General features: G+C 37.4%; 2 protein-coding genes, 1 long non-coding RNA gene and 3 other non-coding genes across 6 annotated transcripts; all 6 read right to left on the bottom strand.

Moving 5' to 3' along the window:
* Nucleotides 1–1,108: 1,108 nt before the first annotated feature.
* On the bottom strand, nucleotides 1,109–2,620 carry LOC113713301 (uncharacterized). The gene is made up of 3 exons (XR_011822509.1): nucleotides 2,472–2,620; nucleotides 2,317–2,358; nucleotides 1,109–1,372 (listed from the first exon to the last, which is right to left on the bottom strand). It is a non-coding gene; the product is annotated as an uncharacterized lncRNA (long non-coding RNA).
* A 15-nt stretch (nucleotides 2,621–2,635) lies between these two features.
* LOC113713905 (zinc finger BED domain-containing protein RICESLEEPER 1-like) lies at nucleotides 2,636–3,732 on the bottom strand. The gene is made up of 2 exons (XM_072068599.1): nucleotides 2,728–3,732; nucleotides 2,636–2,650 (listed from the first exon to the last, which is right to left on the bottom strand). The coding sequence occupies exons 1-2, from the start codon at nucleotides 3,730–3,732 to the stop codon at nucleotides 2,636–2,638; spliced, it is 1,020 nt and encodes a 339-aa protein (XP_071924700.1).
* Nucleotides 3,733–3,758: 26 nt separating this feature from the next.
* Nucleotides 3,759–4,787, bottom strand: LOC140015782 (zinc finger BED domain-containing protein RICESLEEPER 2-like). Its single transcript, XM_072068598.1, has one exon. The coding sequence runs from the start codon at nucleotides 4,785–4,787 to the stop codon at nucleotides 3,759–3,761; it is 1,029 nt and encodes a 342-aa protein (XP_071924699.1).
* Nucleotides 4,788–4,982: 195 nt separating this feature from the next.
* On the bottom strand, nucleotides 4,983–5,116 carry LOC113715252 (small nucleolar RNA snoR74). The gene has a single exon (XR_003453892.1). It is a non-coding gene; the product is annotated as a small nucleolar RNA snoR74 (small nucleolar RNA).
* Nucleotides 5,117–5,155: 39 nt separating this feature from the next.
* Nucleotides 5,156–5,248, bottom strand: LOC113715258 (small nucleolar RNA SNORD24). The gene has a single exon (XR_003453896.1). It is a non-coding gene; the product is annotated as a small nucleolar RNA SNORD24 (small nucleolar RNA).
* Nucleotides 5,249–5,428: 180 nt separating this feature from the next.
* On the bottom strand, nucleotides 5,429–5,512 carry LOC113715243 (small nucleolar RNA R12). Its single transcript, XR_003453883.1, has one exon. It is a non-coding gene; the product is annotated as a small nucleolar RNA R12 (small nucleolar RNA).
* Nucleotides 5,513–18,491: the final 12,979 nt, after the last annotated feature.

The following is an 18,491-nucleotide window of genomic DNA, read 5'->3' as shown; positions in this document are numbered from 1 at the left end:
GAATCGCTTGAACACGTTTTCTCAACGAGTCATATTGCTAAAAATGTCTGAGCATACTTTGGAGGTTTGTGCGGCATTAGTTTAGGCTCATTTATTAGGGTCACCTGGCCTCTTGGTGGCTCGCCTTTCCTATTTTTGAGAGGCAGCGAGTCATTTATTACATTCTCCCAAGCCTTGTATGTTGGCATCTTTGGAAGGCAAGGAATAGAGTCATCTTTGAAGCCATCAAGCCTCAATCCGCTTCTATCTGTGAGGCCATCTTTTTGGATATTAAGTTGTTGCTTGAGGGTCAATTTAAGAAGCAGATTGGGGCTCGGATATTTATGTAGTTTTATGACTGGTCGCGTCAGTCTGGCCGGAGGTTTGGTTTCAAATTGATTTGCTGGAAATCTGTTAAAGGGGGGAGTTCACTTTGAACATCAATGGTTGCTCCAAGGGGAATCCTGGGAACTGTGGTGGTGGTAGAGTCGTTCGGGACGTGGCCGGATAACCATTGGTGGGTTTTTCAGTATTCTTTGGAGAGGCAACTAGTATCCAGGCAGAGGCATTGGCTCTGTTGACAGGCCTTAGGATATGTGTTCAGAGGGGGATTACAAATATTAGTGCTCAGGTAGACTCCCTGCTTTTGGTAGGGATTCTCCAACGTCAATTACACTGCCTGTGGCAGATTCGGAGGGAGGTCCAGCACATATGGAAGTTCATTGATGATCCGTCTCATTTCTCCCACTGCTTCAGGGAGGCCAACCAGGTTGCAGATATTCTGGCTAATGTTGGAGTTGCGCATCCTAACAAGGCTATCAAAATGTATGAGCATTGGAGTGATTGGCCGTGTTTGGTTTAGGGCTGCAAATGAGCCGAGTCGAGTCGAATTTTGGACTTATCGAGCCAAGCTCGACTTAAAAATGGGTGAGCTCGAGTTCGAGCTCGAGCTCGACGAGCCTATAAGAATTGAGCTCGAGCTCGACTCGACTAAAAAAAGCTAAGCTCGAGCTCGACTCGTTAAGGCTCGCGAGTTAATGCTCGATTTTTGGCTCGCGAGCAGCTCGATTTGTGAGCTCAAATTTTTGACTCGTTAACGGCTCGTTAGCTCAAATTTTGGGAATTAATGTAACAAAAAAAATCATTTTATTAACTAATTCCTAACCAAATTATGAGCATAATCATAGCTTACAATTCATGCCTATAATTGACCATAATTTTTCACATTATCATAATAAAAAAAAGGCCTACAAATTTTTCACTAAATACAATCATAAATTTAGAAACTTATTGAATTACAAATTACAAACTAAGCACAGTCATTGAAGTCATTGAAGTCACGGACTTCTTCTCTTCTTAGAAATGTCAGAGGATTCATAGTCCCAGCTCCAACCTGCTCAATACGCCCAAAAATAAATAAGTGCCAATCAAGGAGCTATACAATAACACCATTTCTATCCTAACAAGGATATAAACAGCAATAAGTTGAGGGTTTACTTGTAATATTCTTGCCATTTCATTCTTCACATGAAGTGCAGATTCAATATTCTGCTATAGATTCTCTAGTGTGCTGTCTTTTACCTTATGATAGTCTAGTCAAGATCCTTGATTAGTTAATATATATATCTGTCATGTTCTGAGCTGTGTGCTAATGACGTTTTTGTCCTCGTGCCAATTACTTTTTTGCCCTTTAAAAACTGTCAGCAATCTGTCACAACTCTTTATAGAAACTATACTTGTAGTTTGATCATACTTCCAATACAACAATATCTGGCAGTCTAGCCGCACCAGGAAAATAAATACTTACATCAGTTATTTCTGTTTTATTTATAAATTCGAGACTTCCCGAGTAACATTGGAATTATAGCTAGTATGGAGATTGCACTAGTACTACAGGGTTCTTTTGGGATGATTTGTGTGCTTAAGATCAATCAATGTTTGGAGATGCAATGCGATTCTGGAACACTTTCAGTAATGTTAGTACTAATCTAGTCATAGCAGATGCAGAGATTACCCAGGCTTATTCTGCAATGATTCATTTACCTTAGAGTAGTTAAATGTGGTTGCTGCAGGACTTTGTGTGCTAATCATGTAACTTGTATTCTAAAACACTAGTCACCAAACTGAACCAAGCTGGTTGTTGTTGATCTGTTTTAATTTGATCAGCACAAACTCAACTAATTGCATGCTGAGAAAATTTTCTTTTACTTCTAATTGCATACTTCTGCAAATACTCAACTAAGCCAGACACGTATAGAACTCAAAAGAAAATTTGACAAGCAGCACAAACTGGAAGCTTACAATCTTGGTACTGAAAATGTAGGTGAAAAAATGCACCTACAGCCAATAATGCACCAATAAGCTGCAACTGCTGCACAGCTAAGAAAATCAGGCAAATAACTTCCATTTTAGTTGCAATGAAACCAGCCACCAAATAAATCATATACATATATAAAGAAACCAGCAGCCAAAAAACTGAGAATATAGATTACCTAAAACATGAAAAAGTTCAAGGAATAGGCAACGAAATCTCTTGCGCTGACTTCATTTTCTGCAAAGTAAAAAAAAATAATAAAGACCAAGATTAAGCCAACTATAAAACATATTGTAATAGATGAAAAACGTAATTTGTAACATAATTACCTTATCCCTTTTCTTAACCCCATGTAGCCTACGACACCAATTCCCAGCACACATCAACATCTCTACAGTTTCTGGAGCTAAAGAAGCACGGTAGGAGTCAAGCACTCTAGTTCCAGCACTAAATGTCGCTTCCAAAGCTACGGTGCTAACAGGAATGGCTAAAATATCCGCAACCATCTTAGGCAAAATCTTGTATTTTGTTGTGCTTTTCCACCATTTCAAAGCATCTAAGTTGACAATATCCAAGCTAGACTTCTCCATAGCACTGAGAAGGCCATCTTCAAAGTAGATATCTAGCTCATTTTTCTCCGGTTGAACGGGTTCCACAGTAGCACTGTGAGATAGAAATTCACACATTCCAGTAACATGTGTCATTGTAGAGGATGAACTATTGCTACTCTTGCTACCTGGTTCATTTGCCACTACTTGAGAGCTTCCTCCAGAATCTCTTGAACTTGAAACATGCATCTCCACATACTCGGCATATAAATCATACAAAGCTTGCCGGACTTTATTTATATTCGCTTGCACTTCATGTGGAGGATATATCAGTGGAAAGCAGTAGTTGATAACTCGTATCTTGAGCCTAGGATCCAAGATGGCTGCTATGGACATCATCAGGTTACACTCACCCCAATACTTGTCAAATTTCATCTTCATCTTCCAAACCATTGCTTGAATAAAGTTGTCTTCATCATTTGCTTTGCAATCTAGAAGCGTTTTTATCCGACAAACTTCATTTAAATATAAATTAGCTGTCGGATAATCACTCCCAGATATTATATGAGTCGCATTCCAAAAGACTCCTAAAATACTGCACACCTTTTTTACCTTTTCCCAATCTTCTGTGGAAGGACAGAAAGTATAGCTTGGCTCTCTGTCTTTGAATCTCGGGAACACCTCATTGAACTTGAGAGCACAAGCTAGCATCTCATAGGTTGAATTCCACCTTGTTTTGCAGTCATAAATCAGCACTCTTTCAGGCAATCGTAGCTGGTGTACAATTTCACCAAAGATCAATCGCCTCCCTTCAGTTTTGTTTACAAACTCTACACTTGCCCTTATGTCATGAATTATTTCTTCAATTTCACTAAGGCCATCTTGAACCATCAGGTTAAGTATGTAAGCACAACATCTCACAACTTTCCTTTGGCCAACAAGCATTTGTTTCTCGAGAAGGTGCCCTTCAAACATCGTAGTGCGGTGTCATTATTTGACGCGTTATCAACTGACACTGCATAAATTTTGCTCTCAATGCCCCAATCCAACATGCATTTGTAAATAGCATCTGCAATGGCAACGCTCGGACGTGGAGGAGGAATATGCACAAAGTTGAGAACCCGTTTTTGTAATCTCCACTGGCTGTCAATCCAATGTCCAGTTATAACCATGTATTCAATTTTTTGGTTCTTGGACTTCCAAAGGTCTGTGGTCAAGCTGATTTTCTTGACTTTACTTAACAAATGCTTCAATTTCTGCTTTTCTCTCTCATACACAGAAAGACAATCTTTCTGGTTGGTAGTCCGACTGATTTTTTGCCATTCAGGCATCCCCTTTTTTATCATTAAGTTGAAGCCATCTTCCTCCACAATTGAAAAGGCATGCTCATGCATAACCACCCACTCAGCTGCGCTTTGTCTCATGGCAGCCATGTCAAACTTGCCAGTATGAAGGAGGGAATGATCATTTAAGCTAGAATCAGCGGCTGGAAAATTGAGTTTTTGCTGGCGTGCCTCTATTATTTTCAGCTTCTCCAATCGTTTTGGACAATTTTTCCGATGCCTTAACAAACTTGAAGTTGTACCGGTCTTCGTCTTTTTGAATCTAGACTGGCAATGCTTACACTCTGAGTAAATTGTCTTCTGAGGCCCAATTTCCACATCTTCGAAATCATCCCATGCTTCAGATTTTCTGGCTCTCTTTTTCTTTTTAAAAGCGTCTAGAGTATCACCTTCAATAGCATCTTGGTTTGATCTTTGAACAGGTGCTTGTGTATCACCTTCTAACTGATCGTCTTCGCTTCCTAATTCTTCATCGCCAAGAGAGTATTCTAGCTCTTCCTCGTTGTCATTTTCACCCTCTGTATCAATGATATTCACAGGACTAGTGGAATTCGCACCAGTCCTACCTAGCTGTGAAGATGCATCTTCGGCAAACTTATCCATATTATGATCCAACTATGAACAAAGGAAAATAACAAAACATGTTTAGACAGCCATCTTTTACTCTCAAACATTCAATGCTATAAAACACATAGAACTAACAAAAAAATAGCACTTAACCAGCCCCAAAAAAATAGCACTTAACTGCAAAAAAAAAGCGCTCTAGTTCCACCACTTAACATTGATCAACAATGCTAACATTTCAGCACAATAATAACATTTCAGATACATTGTGAGCTCAAGAGGTTCACCCAATAACAATGCCAAGTTTTATTTCCCTGAAGTTTACTAGAGACACATTCACGGTAAATAGCAGCACACCCTGCTTTTTCATCAGGTTATACTATCGACAAGTCCAATGAAAAACCCCAGGCCTCAGAGATCTTGGTGGATAGAAAATCATCAAGTGGGTAGATAAATTACCCATCAAGAGTAGCAAATATCTATTTCTCACATCACAGGCCTTTCTCTTCAATTTTTGAAAAATTGCTGGAACATTCCACTCAGATGCATCATGTCATCTGTTCAGTGCTAATACGGATTCGAAAACAAGAAAGTTAAAAAAATGCTGCTTAACATGCATAAAAACCATTAATTATATAGATTGGCTGGGTAGGAGATGAGCAGCAGGTGTGCTGGTGCTGTGGGGTCAAAAGTAGCTGGTGGTTTTTTATCATTTTTACGGAGAATGATAAATGGAAATCCGTTTGATTTTTTCATAACTCCCATGATCACCAGTTCACCACCACTACCCCAACTGGGCTCAAATCTTTGCCACAACAAGACATAGTAGCAAATCAATTTAAGTAGGAAACGATAGTTTTTACATGTTATTTTCCAAAACTATATATCAAAAGATAAGAAAATTAGTAGATAAAAAAATTAAAAAAAAATTGTATCCTTGTCACCAAAAAATCCTAAAAGCATAGGAGGAATGATTCGGAGCTAAAGGTAGACAACACACGCAGGTGTGCAAAAAAAAGAAAAAAGCAATAATTTGAGCTCAAAAATGCATCTATTCCAGCTAAAATACCAGTTAAATTAACTAGAGGGAAGCAACAAACTTCAGACAAGAGAAAGGAAGACGGAGAGGAAGGAATACCGAACGGCCCGAACCAACCTTAAATTGGAAGTCAAATTGAGGGCTTTAAGATGCGCCGTGGAGGAAGACAGATGGTTAGCAGTCCTTAAGACGCACCGTGAAGGAAGTCAAGCCTCTGTCCGAATACAGCTGAGCCAACGACGAAGGCGAGTTGCAGTCGAATTGCTTCGAGAGGAAGAAGGTTTCTCTCGAATGAAGTCGAATGAGGCCTGAACGGTAGCAGTGGCGGTGTCACGGTGGTGGCTGTGGTCAGCGCGGTGCACTCATGGGTGGTGGCGACGATGGCTAGGGCTTGAGAAGGTGTGAAAGAAAGAAGGAAAGACCAAACAGAGATGTGGTAGAGGAGAAGTAATAAGAAATGGAATTGGGGAAAGTAATTTTTGCTATGAGCGAGCCTCCGTCTGATACTCGAAGTCGAATTCCATCCCAATTCCCATGTTATAACTTAGTAATTAACTATATAAATAAGGGTATTTTTGTAATTTCACAAAGCTCGTCGAGCGGCTCGACGAGCTAACGAGCCTAATAGAGGATGGCTCGAGTTCGACTCGATTTATAAACGAGCCACTCGAGCTCGACTCGAGTTCGAATTTGACCGAACTCGACTCGAGCTTTGACTCGAGCGGCTCGCGAGCGGTTCGAATCGTTTGCAGCCCTAGTTTGGTTCGTGGGAGTCTTCTTCTAGATAGCATGAAGGTGCCTTCCGTTAGGAAGATGCATCAATTCTAAGTCTTGAACTTGCTCTTCCTGGGCCTTGTATCTCAGTTTGTTATGAATAAAAGTGGGGATGGCGTCTCTCCTCGAGAACGGGGTTAGCCAAAAAAATAATAATAAAGTAGTAGTTTAGCCAGAGTTGTGGTAGTAGGGATTTAGGCAATCTGTTTGTAGTATGCGGTAATTCACATAATCTTTCTCTGCACAGCTTTGCTAGAATAAGTTCCATTTTTGGAATTTATAGTTATATCTGATAAAATTAGTAGTATAAAATCAACTAAGTCAAGAGTGTAAAATGAAATCATTTTACATAACCATAGACATCAAGCTGCAATCCTGCATAAAACACAATTTGCATGACAACTAATGGGTGGCATTAGCTGAGCTAAAGTGAAGGGAAAAGAAAAAGAGTAAGTAGTGCATGGTATCAACTGCTTGGACATAAGATTAATTTGTACTAAATTTATGTCTTCAAACCGTGAATGGCTACTTCTGATGTTTTTATTTGTTAATGGTTGCTTCTGATGACAAGTTCAGATAGAGAAAATTTTCTTTTTTGATGTTAATTATTGACTTTTTTATTTTAACCATCTTAATAATATTCTGCTGGGTGCAGGTTGCTGGATTGGCTATTGTCTTTGCTATATGGTTGACTTCATACGGTCTCAATGCACTATTTCCAAGTATACTTGTAGATTCTATACTGGTTTCTTGAATGATTTCTTTGGTTTCTGTTTTGATTCATTGATGTATCTATAAGCATTAACATTGCCATTATTGCAGCTGCTTTACAACAGACAATTAGGGGCATTTATACCTCTATTCTTCTGGTTTTCCATTACTTGTTAGGTACTTGGAACTTCTTTAAACTATGCTTTTATATTTTGTTTTTCCTTATTGAACGTGGGCTTTTTCTAGATGGCTTCTACTTTTTCCCTAGTTGTTTATGGAAAAGTCAATCAGTTGCTGTTAACAATCATAATCTAACTAGAAACCTGTTCCAATTTTGATCTTCATTCTCGACCAATAGATCAATTCTACCCATCATCTGCACATTAATGTTTTTGCACTATATGCAAAAAGTGGACTCTATTTTGAAAATGATGCACTCTGTTTTGACATAGCAGCATTAACTCATTATTCTGCGGCAAATGTCTTATACATTTGCACGGATAATTAGCTCTTCTAATGCATGTTCACATGCTATGCAAACCTAAATTTTCTTCATAGTGTTTCACTCTGAAATGCAATCTAATATGTGATGTTTGCTTGTAAGAGAGGTACTGCATGTTTATTTGAAGAGTATAGTGCTCAAACTCGCTCAAACGATGACTAATGATAGTGGTGTTTCTGACACAATACATGTAAGTGTACTTTGAAGCTTCTTATTAATTAACTCTAAAGATTTTGAAGCTATCCTATGGCATGTCATCTTAGACAAGTTGTTTTTGATATGATTTATAGCCTCTAAAAGATGTGGATTCCAATTTGGTCTGGTTTGTTGGTGATAAGTGACTAATTTATGTTTTAATTGTATGATATTTTATATTATTTTTAGTCCCTTTGGTTATATTATTGGAAGAAAATGAATTCTTTTGGCTATAATTGGTGAAAAATACTTTTTAGTGATTAAATGAGATTTTTATCACTTTTTACTTGGATTTTGTGCATTTTGACAGTTTTGACACATTTTCGTATTTTGGCTATAACTTGAGCTACAATGATCGGATTGAGATGATTCTTAAATCAATTTGAAGATAAGAGATAGATCTACAACTTTGGTGAAAACATCTGAATCCCGTTTGAAGGTTTTCTAAGTTAAAAAACCGAATTACAGTAGCTAATTTCTATTGATCAAAGCTGAAACCAGGCAGTGAGCAGTCAAGGGTATTTCGGTCATTTCGCAGCCTACATAGATCCAAATGAGGTGATTCTTGATGCATTGGAAAGCTAACTCAAAGGGATACAAGTTTTATGTTTTGGTCAAAAGCTAAATCAGCTTTTATCATAAAGAAAAATTCAGTTGAAGTTGACACAAAATCGGAGCAAAGCTGAAAATTGAACAAAAGTGCACCAAAACGTCACTGTAGCAATCCGGCCGGAACTTGGCCGGATTTCTGGTTGGATTGTGGTCAGAGAAGTCTGCTCTTTATGCGGAAAACTCAATTTCACCTCCACTAAGTCACATGTGATGCTAGACATGTGAGAAACATTCCCAACAGTAAAAGGGAGGTGTAAACCTTACTTCTTGACCAACTTTCACCTTTATTTAGCCAAAGCTTGCAAGATTGAAGAAAAAATGGAGAGACATACGGGATAAACTTGGAGTGCAGAGATGTAGCTCTTGCACTATCTGAGTAGTAGGATAGTTTAGTTTAGAATAGTATAGTTCTTCCATTCTTGTATATTAGCTAGATTAGAATGAAAATGGAGATGAAGAAGGAGGAATTGAAGCTCATGTGACAAGGGTTCTCTCTTTTTCAACTCTTTATCTTTTGTATTGGATTCTAAGTTTAGTTGATATACAAGTTCTGGATTTTGTGTTCAATATGTGTCTTTAAAGTTTATGCCTTGGATTTGGTTGAACTTTCTATGATTGTTAGTGTTTATTATTTGGCTATTTGATTGTTATGATTTGAGCAAGTTATTTAGCACTTTGGCTCTTTAAATCATGATTAATCTGGTACCATTTATTGCGATTATCTAAGATATTATTTCTGCAATGAAAATTGAGATTTAACACTAGTTCAAAAAGTGCTAAACATAGGGAGTACACTCGCGAGAGTAGAGGTGCACCTATGTGGTTTTAGTAATTGATTTCATGTAATTTCACTGATGAAATGAACTTATAGCTATTTCATAACCATGAGAATAGGTATGGATTAGCTATGAGTTAATTGATTCACTACGAAAGTAGATTTCATATACATGAGAAAATTACACCATAACTAGCCTAGATGTAGTATTCAATGATCCAAATATAGCACTTGCATGAGTAGTTAGGGATACCACAACCTAAGGAGTTTTCATTTGTTATTTTGCATAAGTTCAGTAGGTCTCATTTCTTGTAATTCATTGATAGTCCAAATAATAGAGAAGCTTTAGTAGTGCCGGTAATTGTAATCTTCCTTGTGGGATCAACCCTTAATACCCTATACTCGTTCACGATTCGTATATTTGCGATAAATCGCGTGTGGGGTAATTAGGAGTTTATAAATGTAAAACTTAATTAGGATGATATTAATGTTATATGTATACCCTACGCCCATCAGTTGGAGTCTCAAGATTATCCTAACCTCAACTTTTATTTCTTTCCCTTTTTTCTTTTGCTTCTTTATAGGGGATTTTTTTGTAAAGTTATTTTATTGAACAACCAAGTTAATGTAGCATCAAAGATTTCATTTAGAGGTTATTGCACTGCGTGCATTCGATGATTTCATTTGATGTTGAAACTATATGGGTATTTCCTTTTGAATTTAATGTATCACACCTTGCAAAAAGGAGGCACAACATTAAGCGCAATAAGGGGACCTATTGGTGACCATTTCAGCTACATGTCTTCTGAATTTGCAGCCCAACTCTTCATTGACTACGATCGGATTGATGAGATGCCACTCACTTGTGTGTCTAGTTTGAATCTGCTGCTATTGAATGAAAGACATAAAATGAGTGAGTTGTGCATGATATGTGTTGAAGCATAATTGGTTCCACGTAGTTTCTAAGTTCATTTGAATGTAGCAAGTTACACTACAAATTTGTTAGCCTGTTATTCTACAAAATGGCTCAGTGATCTAGAATTATATCATTGCAAATAATGATTTGCTTGTTGAAGGTACTGACAAAACATCTAGCTTCTTGTTGAAGATTAGAACATCTGTGACATCTAAGTTCCAGTTTGTTTTCTTTTCCTATTTTAGAATGATTTTAGTTTCTTAAGTCACCAAATTGACAACATTTTCATGTTCTTGATGGTGGATGCTATTTGTCTAAAGTAATTTTTGATGTATACATAGCATCGTTCACTAAAATCATGATATAGAACTTGACTTTTGACTTGATATTGTTTTCTGTTCTTCCTAAGCCTGTCTGCTGCTATTTGTTTTGTGTAGTAACTGTTCAGAGTTTGAAGACTACTGGACCTATAGGCTTTAAAAGTCTTGTTCACAATTTTCTTCGAAGAGTTGGCTGCAAGAAGCTTTAGAACCTGCATTTTAGAGAGCTAGTCAGAGAATGTATCCTTATTGAAAGACTGCAGTGGATGATTATACTGATCTTTCAATATTTTTTACTCTATTTATTGCTACTATACTAACATGAAAAACCTTTCCAAATAATCTTCAATCCAAACATGCTCATAGATTTTGCATATTTGTCTTTGTTGGTTCCTTTTTTGCTAACTATCTTTTTATGCTGACCATACCATTTTTTGGTTGAACTTAACTTTTGCTATAGAGGGACAGAGATTTGGAGAATTGAAAACTTCCAACTAGTTCCTTTACGAAAATCTGATCATCGTAAATTCTACTCGAGTGATTCATACATTGTCTTGCAGGTGCATATGGTTTCCAATATTTCTTCCTTTGTATCTTATTTTTGGGCCTCATTTTTATGAATTGAGTGTTTATGACTGAAGGAAGAGCTTAAATTTTTTTATCCTGTTTTAAGTTTGGATACAATGAACTGATAAAAACTACTATCGATCATTGCAGTCCAATTTAATATTGATCATGAGGAGGCTGTTGGATATGATGATAGAGATGGTTGAAATCTGACATTGGTGTTGTGATCTATGCTTTAACCCAGAAATCTAGTACTCTTTTTTTTAGGAAGGATATGTATTAGTCATTATTGCTTGAAATTATTATATGGGCTTTGGGCTTTGGGACCCAACATTTGTGGTTCACTTTTGTTTTGATGAATTTACAGACATTTATGGCCATATATATGAATTTGTGGCTTCATTCTACATTGATTTTGTCTTTTGTCAAATTGAATGTTCTGCTATAATTTGTTGAAAATGCTATGGCAATGCTATATTCATAATGGTCAATTTCAGCTCTCCAAGACAAAGCTTAGTGACAACCTTCAGCTTTTCAATTTGAAAGGTTGTCACTAACATGCAATTTCACTAAATGACGATTATTTTTGTCGTTGAATAAGAGGACTGATTATCACAAACTCAAGTCGTCACTGTAAACTTCAAATTTGTGATGACTTTTTCTACATCTATGACAAAAACATACGTGAAACAGTGACAAGAACAGTCGTCACAAAATAATATCCGTTAGCGACGACTTTGTCCTCGTTATTAAATAACAGGATTTTGTGACGGCTTTCAAAGGGTTGTCACATGGACCCATTTGTGATAGAATCTGCGACAACCATATAACAATGGAAAAAGCCGTCACCATATCGTATAATGACGACTTTTTGGCTTTTAGTGATGACTTTTTGTTGTCACAAAAGATCAATTTTCTTATAGTGATTACCTGCAAATCTCCAATTCATATCAACCCAAAATGAACCCTAATTGTAAAATCCTCTTAGTTGATAGAAATTCATTTGCAGGAAATTGATGATTGAAGACAAGAAAATAACAAGCAAATCTATTGTAAAAAAAGAAAAAGAAAAGAAAGGTAATCCATAGATGGTACATGAAGTAGGCAAGCATAGTAAAACACATTCCCTGGAGTCTGTAGACATTGAAACTTTCTACATTGTCTAATTTTCTTCCTATGAGCCTAACACAGTAACCTGTCAGAAGCTTCTTGAACCATACTTCAACGCCCCATTTCTAATTTCCCTAATCTTCTTCTTAAGCTCTTCGATCATTTTATCCTTTTTTTTCATACTTCACATCCTAACACTAGTCACGTACAATTTCTAGCTAGTCAGACATTTCATTCAGCCATTTTACGAACACTTGCAATGATGGCCAACAATGGTGCTGTCACGGTGTACAGCTGTAGTGTAATTATTGAAGGCAAGAAGAACTCATTCTCCATCAAAGTCAGGATGGCCCAAATGCATGAAGCTGGAGAAATTGTGGAAGGTACATCCATCGATCAAGCCAAGATAGCCGAGTCTACCAGCACTTGTTGCATCATTGTTTCTGAACCCAACACATTTGGCATTTCAATCAGCAAATTCCTTCAGATGAATTTCAATTAGCTGCTGGAAGTTTGCAATTAGGGTTGTTCTGGGTTATGATGAATTGTTAGTAATGGTGGGTTAGTTATGTATTTTTTGATGAATGTTTAATAAAAGTTTTGCACCATTGGTCCCTCACATTTTTGGACAAGGCGGTTTGCCAATCTTATCCTTTAAAAATTAGGCACGTCATGTGGGCCCGGTAAGTTTTGGCTAAAATCCGCTCAAAAAAATGAAAATGGAGTAAATGTGATCATTTTTTGTTTGTTAGGGACTAAAACTAATCATTTTCATTTTAACGAACTAAATTTTTACATCAGTGATATGTGAGGGAGGATTGGTCTGATTCTCCCTTGATTTTTTTGGCAATTTTCCAAGTCTAGTGGCGATGTTAACTATAGTTATTTGGATATTAATTCCAATGGGAGATGCATAATGGGGCGCCAGTCAGGATTGTCCATATCAATTATTATTGGGTAATAGTTAGCTAGCTTTGCTAAATTTTTTGTATTAAGTGATCTATTGAACCTCTCAACTGATGTTACGGCTAATTAATAGGTTGTCGAGCCTGTGCAATAATAAATATCTACTCAAACAAAATATAATTTCTGTAGATAGTGATAAATAGGGTCGAATCCACAGGAATTGGAGATATTTATCTCTTTTGAAATTCAAACTAACAAAGGGGGATTTTTTTTATATAAAAATGGTTCAAATAAATATAAATAGCTAACTAAAAATTAAGTGACAAATTATTAAAACCAAATTAATAATAACTAAACTTTAGCCAAGAAATAACTTTAATAATGGTTCACCTAATTGATCATCAATGCAAAGGTAATTCCAATTATTAACTAATAAATAAGTTATAACTGCCAAACAAGTGATGACAGTCAACTCCTTCTTACCGTGTCGGTGATTAAGGTATGACCATTAATTACTACTCTAATTGAGAAATAATCCTATGTACGACCGTAAGATTTATTTCCTTTAATAGCCCTATTCTAACCAAATAAAACACTACCATGGTTATTCTCCTGGCACAAACCCAATCATGTCAGTTGCCACTATTTTAGAGTAATTAAATAATTACTCTAATAACGCTCTAATCGACATTAGGTTGCTAAATTAATTCAATGTCCGAGCCCAAGATACTCAATTAATTAAATAACCATAAGCACTACAATCAGAGAGTATGCAAATACTAGTAAATAAGAGAAATAAATAAAATTAATTCTAACTGACAATTTTTAGATGAATCAAAGCTTTCGTTGTTCCTTGACTAGCAAAAAAGATTTAGTTCATCTCTGTTGGAACAATCTCATGCAAAATTGCAGAAACAATTATTGAGTGCATCATCCTTAATTGATATGATTGAATTCGATGGAATAAGAACAGTTAAAAACTACAAAGTCAAAAGAATGACTAATGTTTTTTTCTTTCTTTGGATAGTCATACGATGGAATTAGAATGATAGGAAAAAATAGCCAAAAAACCCAAAAGCTAGATTCCTTCTTTCCTGCTTGTGGCGGCCAGCTCTCCAAAAAAAAGGCTAAGTGTAATCTCCTAGTCTCAATTGACTTCCTCCTTTTGAAAAGCTACCAAAACAAAAGAAAAGCGAAGAGTCCCAAAACAATAGCTCCTAGTCTACCATCTTTTGATCATTAGATAAGGAAACAATTCTAACTTGGTCTCCCCTTTTCCTACTACTATTCAAACTCTTTTATTTATTGCCATAGGAATTAATCTTGCGTATCTCATGTTCACCGAGGACATGTGGCTAGCAATTGTATCTGTTGGCAGACTTTGTGACCCCGCTTTGCAACTCTAGATGTCCCGTATCAATTAGCAAATGTAGCGAGGAATTTGCGTCTTTTTACCATATTTTATTCCAACTCCCTGCAATCAGTACAAATTTCCAAAAGTGAATAAAATCTGCCCAATAACGCATATGTGGTAAGATAATAGGAGGGAATTAATTATAAAATAAATGATAAAATTACAACCTATCAATTCCCCCCACAACTAGACCATGCTTGTTCTTAAGTATGAGAACAACAAACCAACACCAGTTCCCGATAGTGGCTATCACTCCATTCGCTTATTGCCAAGATATCGAGGAAATACATATCAAGCATCAATGGTCGAGATCCAAGAAATGTCACCCCGGTTAGCTTCTAAACCACAGACCCCTCCAATTTATGGCTAACTATTCTTAAGAAAAAGGAATGATCGATCAACATTTATCAGCAAACGGTCCAACTATTAACCAAAATCTCAACATTAAAACCATAGATTGGCAGGCTAACTTTAATCACATTTACATAGCTTTCACATTTTTTGTTTTCTTTTTTTTTTTATTCTTGAATATTAATAATATATAATAGGCTTAGTCTCTATCCATTAGAACCTTTTAATGCGAACTCCAACATTTGTCAGATGAAAAAACCCGATTACTCAGTTTCCATCGCTATAAGACCACGTAATCATAGATATTATCACTTTTAGATGCGAGGATCGATACTTTTGGTGAAGACCCCTGGTTACTCAACAGTAATAACTAGCGGAGTACACCCGAATTTATTCACAACCAGGCAACAAAATAATGCAAGATATTATATAAAATAACAGCAGCTAGCCTCAATTCCTCGAACATGGAGAACTAAGGTTAATAATTAGACCAATTAGAATAAAAAAATGTCGAGCAGTTATTCCCTATACCTAGAAAAGTTAACCAAAAATCATAAGAGTCACAAAATCATCGATATTCACCAAAGAAATATTTCTGAACTTAACCGAATTAACTTGATACACTTTTATTACTACAACTTGACAATAGGAGAATTAGAGCCAATCAACCATCATCAATCCTTGGTAGTCACAGAAATGCTGATCACTAATAAAAGTAAAAAAATAAAATAAAAGAAAAACAGAACAAATAACAAAAAATAAAGAAAAAATATCTAAAAACTAAAAATATTAACTGTACCACAGCTCCCTCCCACACCTAAATTCGACATTGTTCTCAATGGAGATCATAAAGTAAATAAAGCAAATAGAACAATGAAACTTCTCCTAATACGTGGTGGAGGGTCCCGATTGGCTATGGGATAGGTGGGAACTACAGAGTGAAGCAAACATGGTGGAAGTAGGCGGCCAAGTTCTGAGACATCTATGCCACTTAATTGGCGATATTCGTCACCCGCTCATCTATGTGGTGAACTTGTGCTCGCAGGTGTTGCCACTCAGCATTAGAGGCCAGAGGTGGAGGAGGTATAGAAGAAGAGGGTCCAGCAGTGTCATCGACCGATCCAAGAGCTGAAGAGGACCCTGCTCGTATAAAGGAGCGTCGTCTTGATACTCGAATAGGTCCCGGGAGTGTCAATCCAAGGGTATCATCAACCCGCTCTATAACTCCCATTTTTTCAAGACAATTTTCATCCAGAAATTTCATGTCAAAAGCCAATTGGAGATTATGGTTCTGAGGTATGTGATATATGACCCGAGTATCAGGGGGTTTGTTTCTCTTGGCTAAAACAGTCTTAAATTGAAATGCCAGACAACACCCCAAATTCACCTTAATATTGTGTTTAATATACTAGATAAAGAAGAACTCGAGTCTAGAAAGTATACTGGAGCTATCCTTGTGACTCGAATAACTGTAGGCTAAGAATCGCTGAACAAATCGAAAACTAGGGTCCTTAAGATAAGAACTCCTCAATCTAGAAGGGTCGCAACGGTCCCCGTTGACCCTTATTTCCCTCCAAATATCGGGGTAGTGTAAGAAAAATGGTTCTACGTAGTCACAAACACTCTCAGCATACTTCCTGGTCTCAACATATTCCCGAGTAATAAATTCAAATGTCAAATTAAATTGAGTAATGGAGAAATTGAATTCTTGACCCATTAGATGGAAGTAAATCACATTTGGGGCATCGACAGTATACCCCATAGGCAAGTCAAACTCAAAAATGGAGTAAAACTCTCTAATTAGTTCGATAAAAGTTGGACAGAAAATATCCAGATAAAGTCGCCAATCAATGACGGTAAACATCCGCTCAACCTCTTTTCTTATACCCAGTGCATCCATGGTAAGTTTGTCATAACATTTGCAGGGGATGATACGCCGCTCGGAGCACACAGCATATCGTTGCATATCAGTAGATTTAGTGAAGTTTAGATGATCCCCAAAGTGAAAGGGTGTAGCAATATGGGCACCCTTACCCCTACCTAGACGTGTTCGGACACTCGAGAAAGACGATCGGTTGGTAGGCTCATTCACAGGAATGGTAGGTTGGGGTATAGGGGGTTGAGGTCTAGGAGCCCGAGAGGTAGAGGTAGATTTTTGTTTAATTATAGTCTCTACCAGTCAACCCAATCAACAAGAGAAACAGAATTTCCGCCAAATATAGCAACCAAATAAACCAGAACTTGGGACTATATCTAGTGAAGTCAACAATCAATTCAAAGAGCACTGGTGTCTCCCAATTTAACAGGCAAAACCAAAATCTTAACCGATGCTCCAATAAAATTAGCAAATTCCCAAACAATGCAGCAGTTCAACAACCAATTCCTAATTCAATAATTCAGTAGGGCAGTATAATCCAGCAAACTTATGCCCAATTAAGGCTAATAATCAATTCAGAGATAGCACTCCAAAACTCGATACTCTAGAGAGCTAGTTAAAGGTAGAGACAGTAGAGTACCTCCACATCCACACCGACGACAACAAGAAGTGGCGGTTCGGCAAGGGTAGCGGTGGCGTGGCATAGGTGCGCGTCTAGTTCGAATAACAGTGGGGTGCAGCAGACAACGGCGGTGTGCAGTTATAGGTGAGGACAAGGGTTGCGTGATGATTTGCGTTGGCGTGTGACTGGTGCTCAGGAATTGGTGCGGCAACTGCCGGCATGCAGTTGGTTCGTGAGGCATGACGGTGATGAAGGCTACGGCTGGGGTTGTTGTGGCAGCGGTTGAGAAAGGCGGCAGTGATTGACCCCGGGGAGAGACGGCGTGCGTCTAGGGCTGAGTGGCCGCGTGCGACGGTAAGCGTAGAGGGCAACAACGGCGGCATCTGACGGACGGTAGATGAGGGGTGGCACTGGCGGTTGGGGAGTTTCAGTGAAAAGGGAGAAAGGGAGGAAACAGGGGAAGAAGAAAGGGAGAAAAGAGAAAGAAAGAAACAGAAAGAAAGAAGAGGGGAAAAAAAAAGAAATAGGGTGCTGTTTTTTTAAATTAAAACTAAATTTAAAATTTGATTTTAAACGAAAATTAATTAATTATTTTTAAATACATATCTTTCCCTCGAACATAACGTGGGCACGTCATGAAGGTCAGAACCCTTCTAATGAATGACCGGTGAATTAAGAGTTAACACGCGCCCTGTTGACGCGGGCACATCATAAGGGTGCCAACTCTTCTGATAAAGATCTATAGAATTAAGAGTTATCACACATCCCATTGACGTGGGCACGTCATAAAGATAGAAACCCTTCTGATGAAAAAGTCAAGGATTGCTCAATACCACGCACCCTATTGATGCAGGCGCATCATATCAGTCAATCCGCTCCAGGGTCGAAGAAAGAGTTCTCCAGGTGATTTGATGAGGGCGCGTCATAAGGGTGGAAACCCTTCTGATGAAGCACTCGAGAATTGCTCATTACCACGAATTAAACCAAAAATCTGAAAAAATTTTAAGAAAACATATCGAAACCATCAAATATAACTAAATAAACAACTAAAAT

The sequence above is a fragment of the Coffea arabica genome, chromosome 10c, assembly GCF_036785885.1.
Source record: "Coffea arabica cultivar ET-39 chromosome 10c, Coffea Arabica ET-39 HiFi, whole genome shotgun sequence".
NCBI lineage: Eukaryota > Viridiplantae > Streptophyta > Magnoliopsida > Gentianales > Rubiaceae > Coffea > Coffea arabica.
This window is presented reverse-complemented; position numbering and strand designations above follow the sequence as displayed.

Coding starts and splice junctions, on each gene's coding strand:
- LOC140015782 (XM_072068598.1), bottom strand. CDS start 4,787: ATGGATAAGTTTGCCGAAGATGCATCTTCACAGCTAGGTAGGACTGGT.
- LOC113713905 (XM_072068599.1), bottom strand. CDS start 3,732: ATGGTTCAAGATGGCCTTAGTGAAATTGAAGAAATAATTCATGACATA.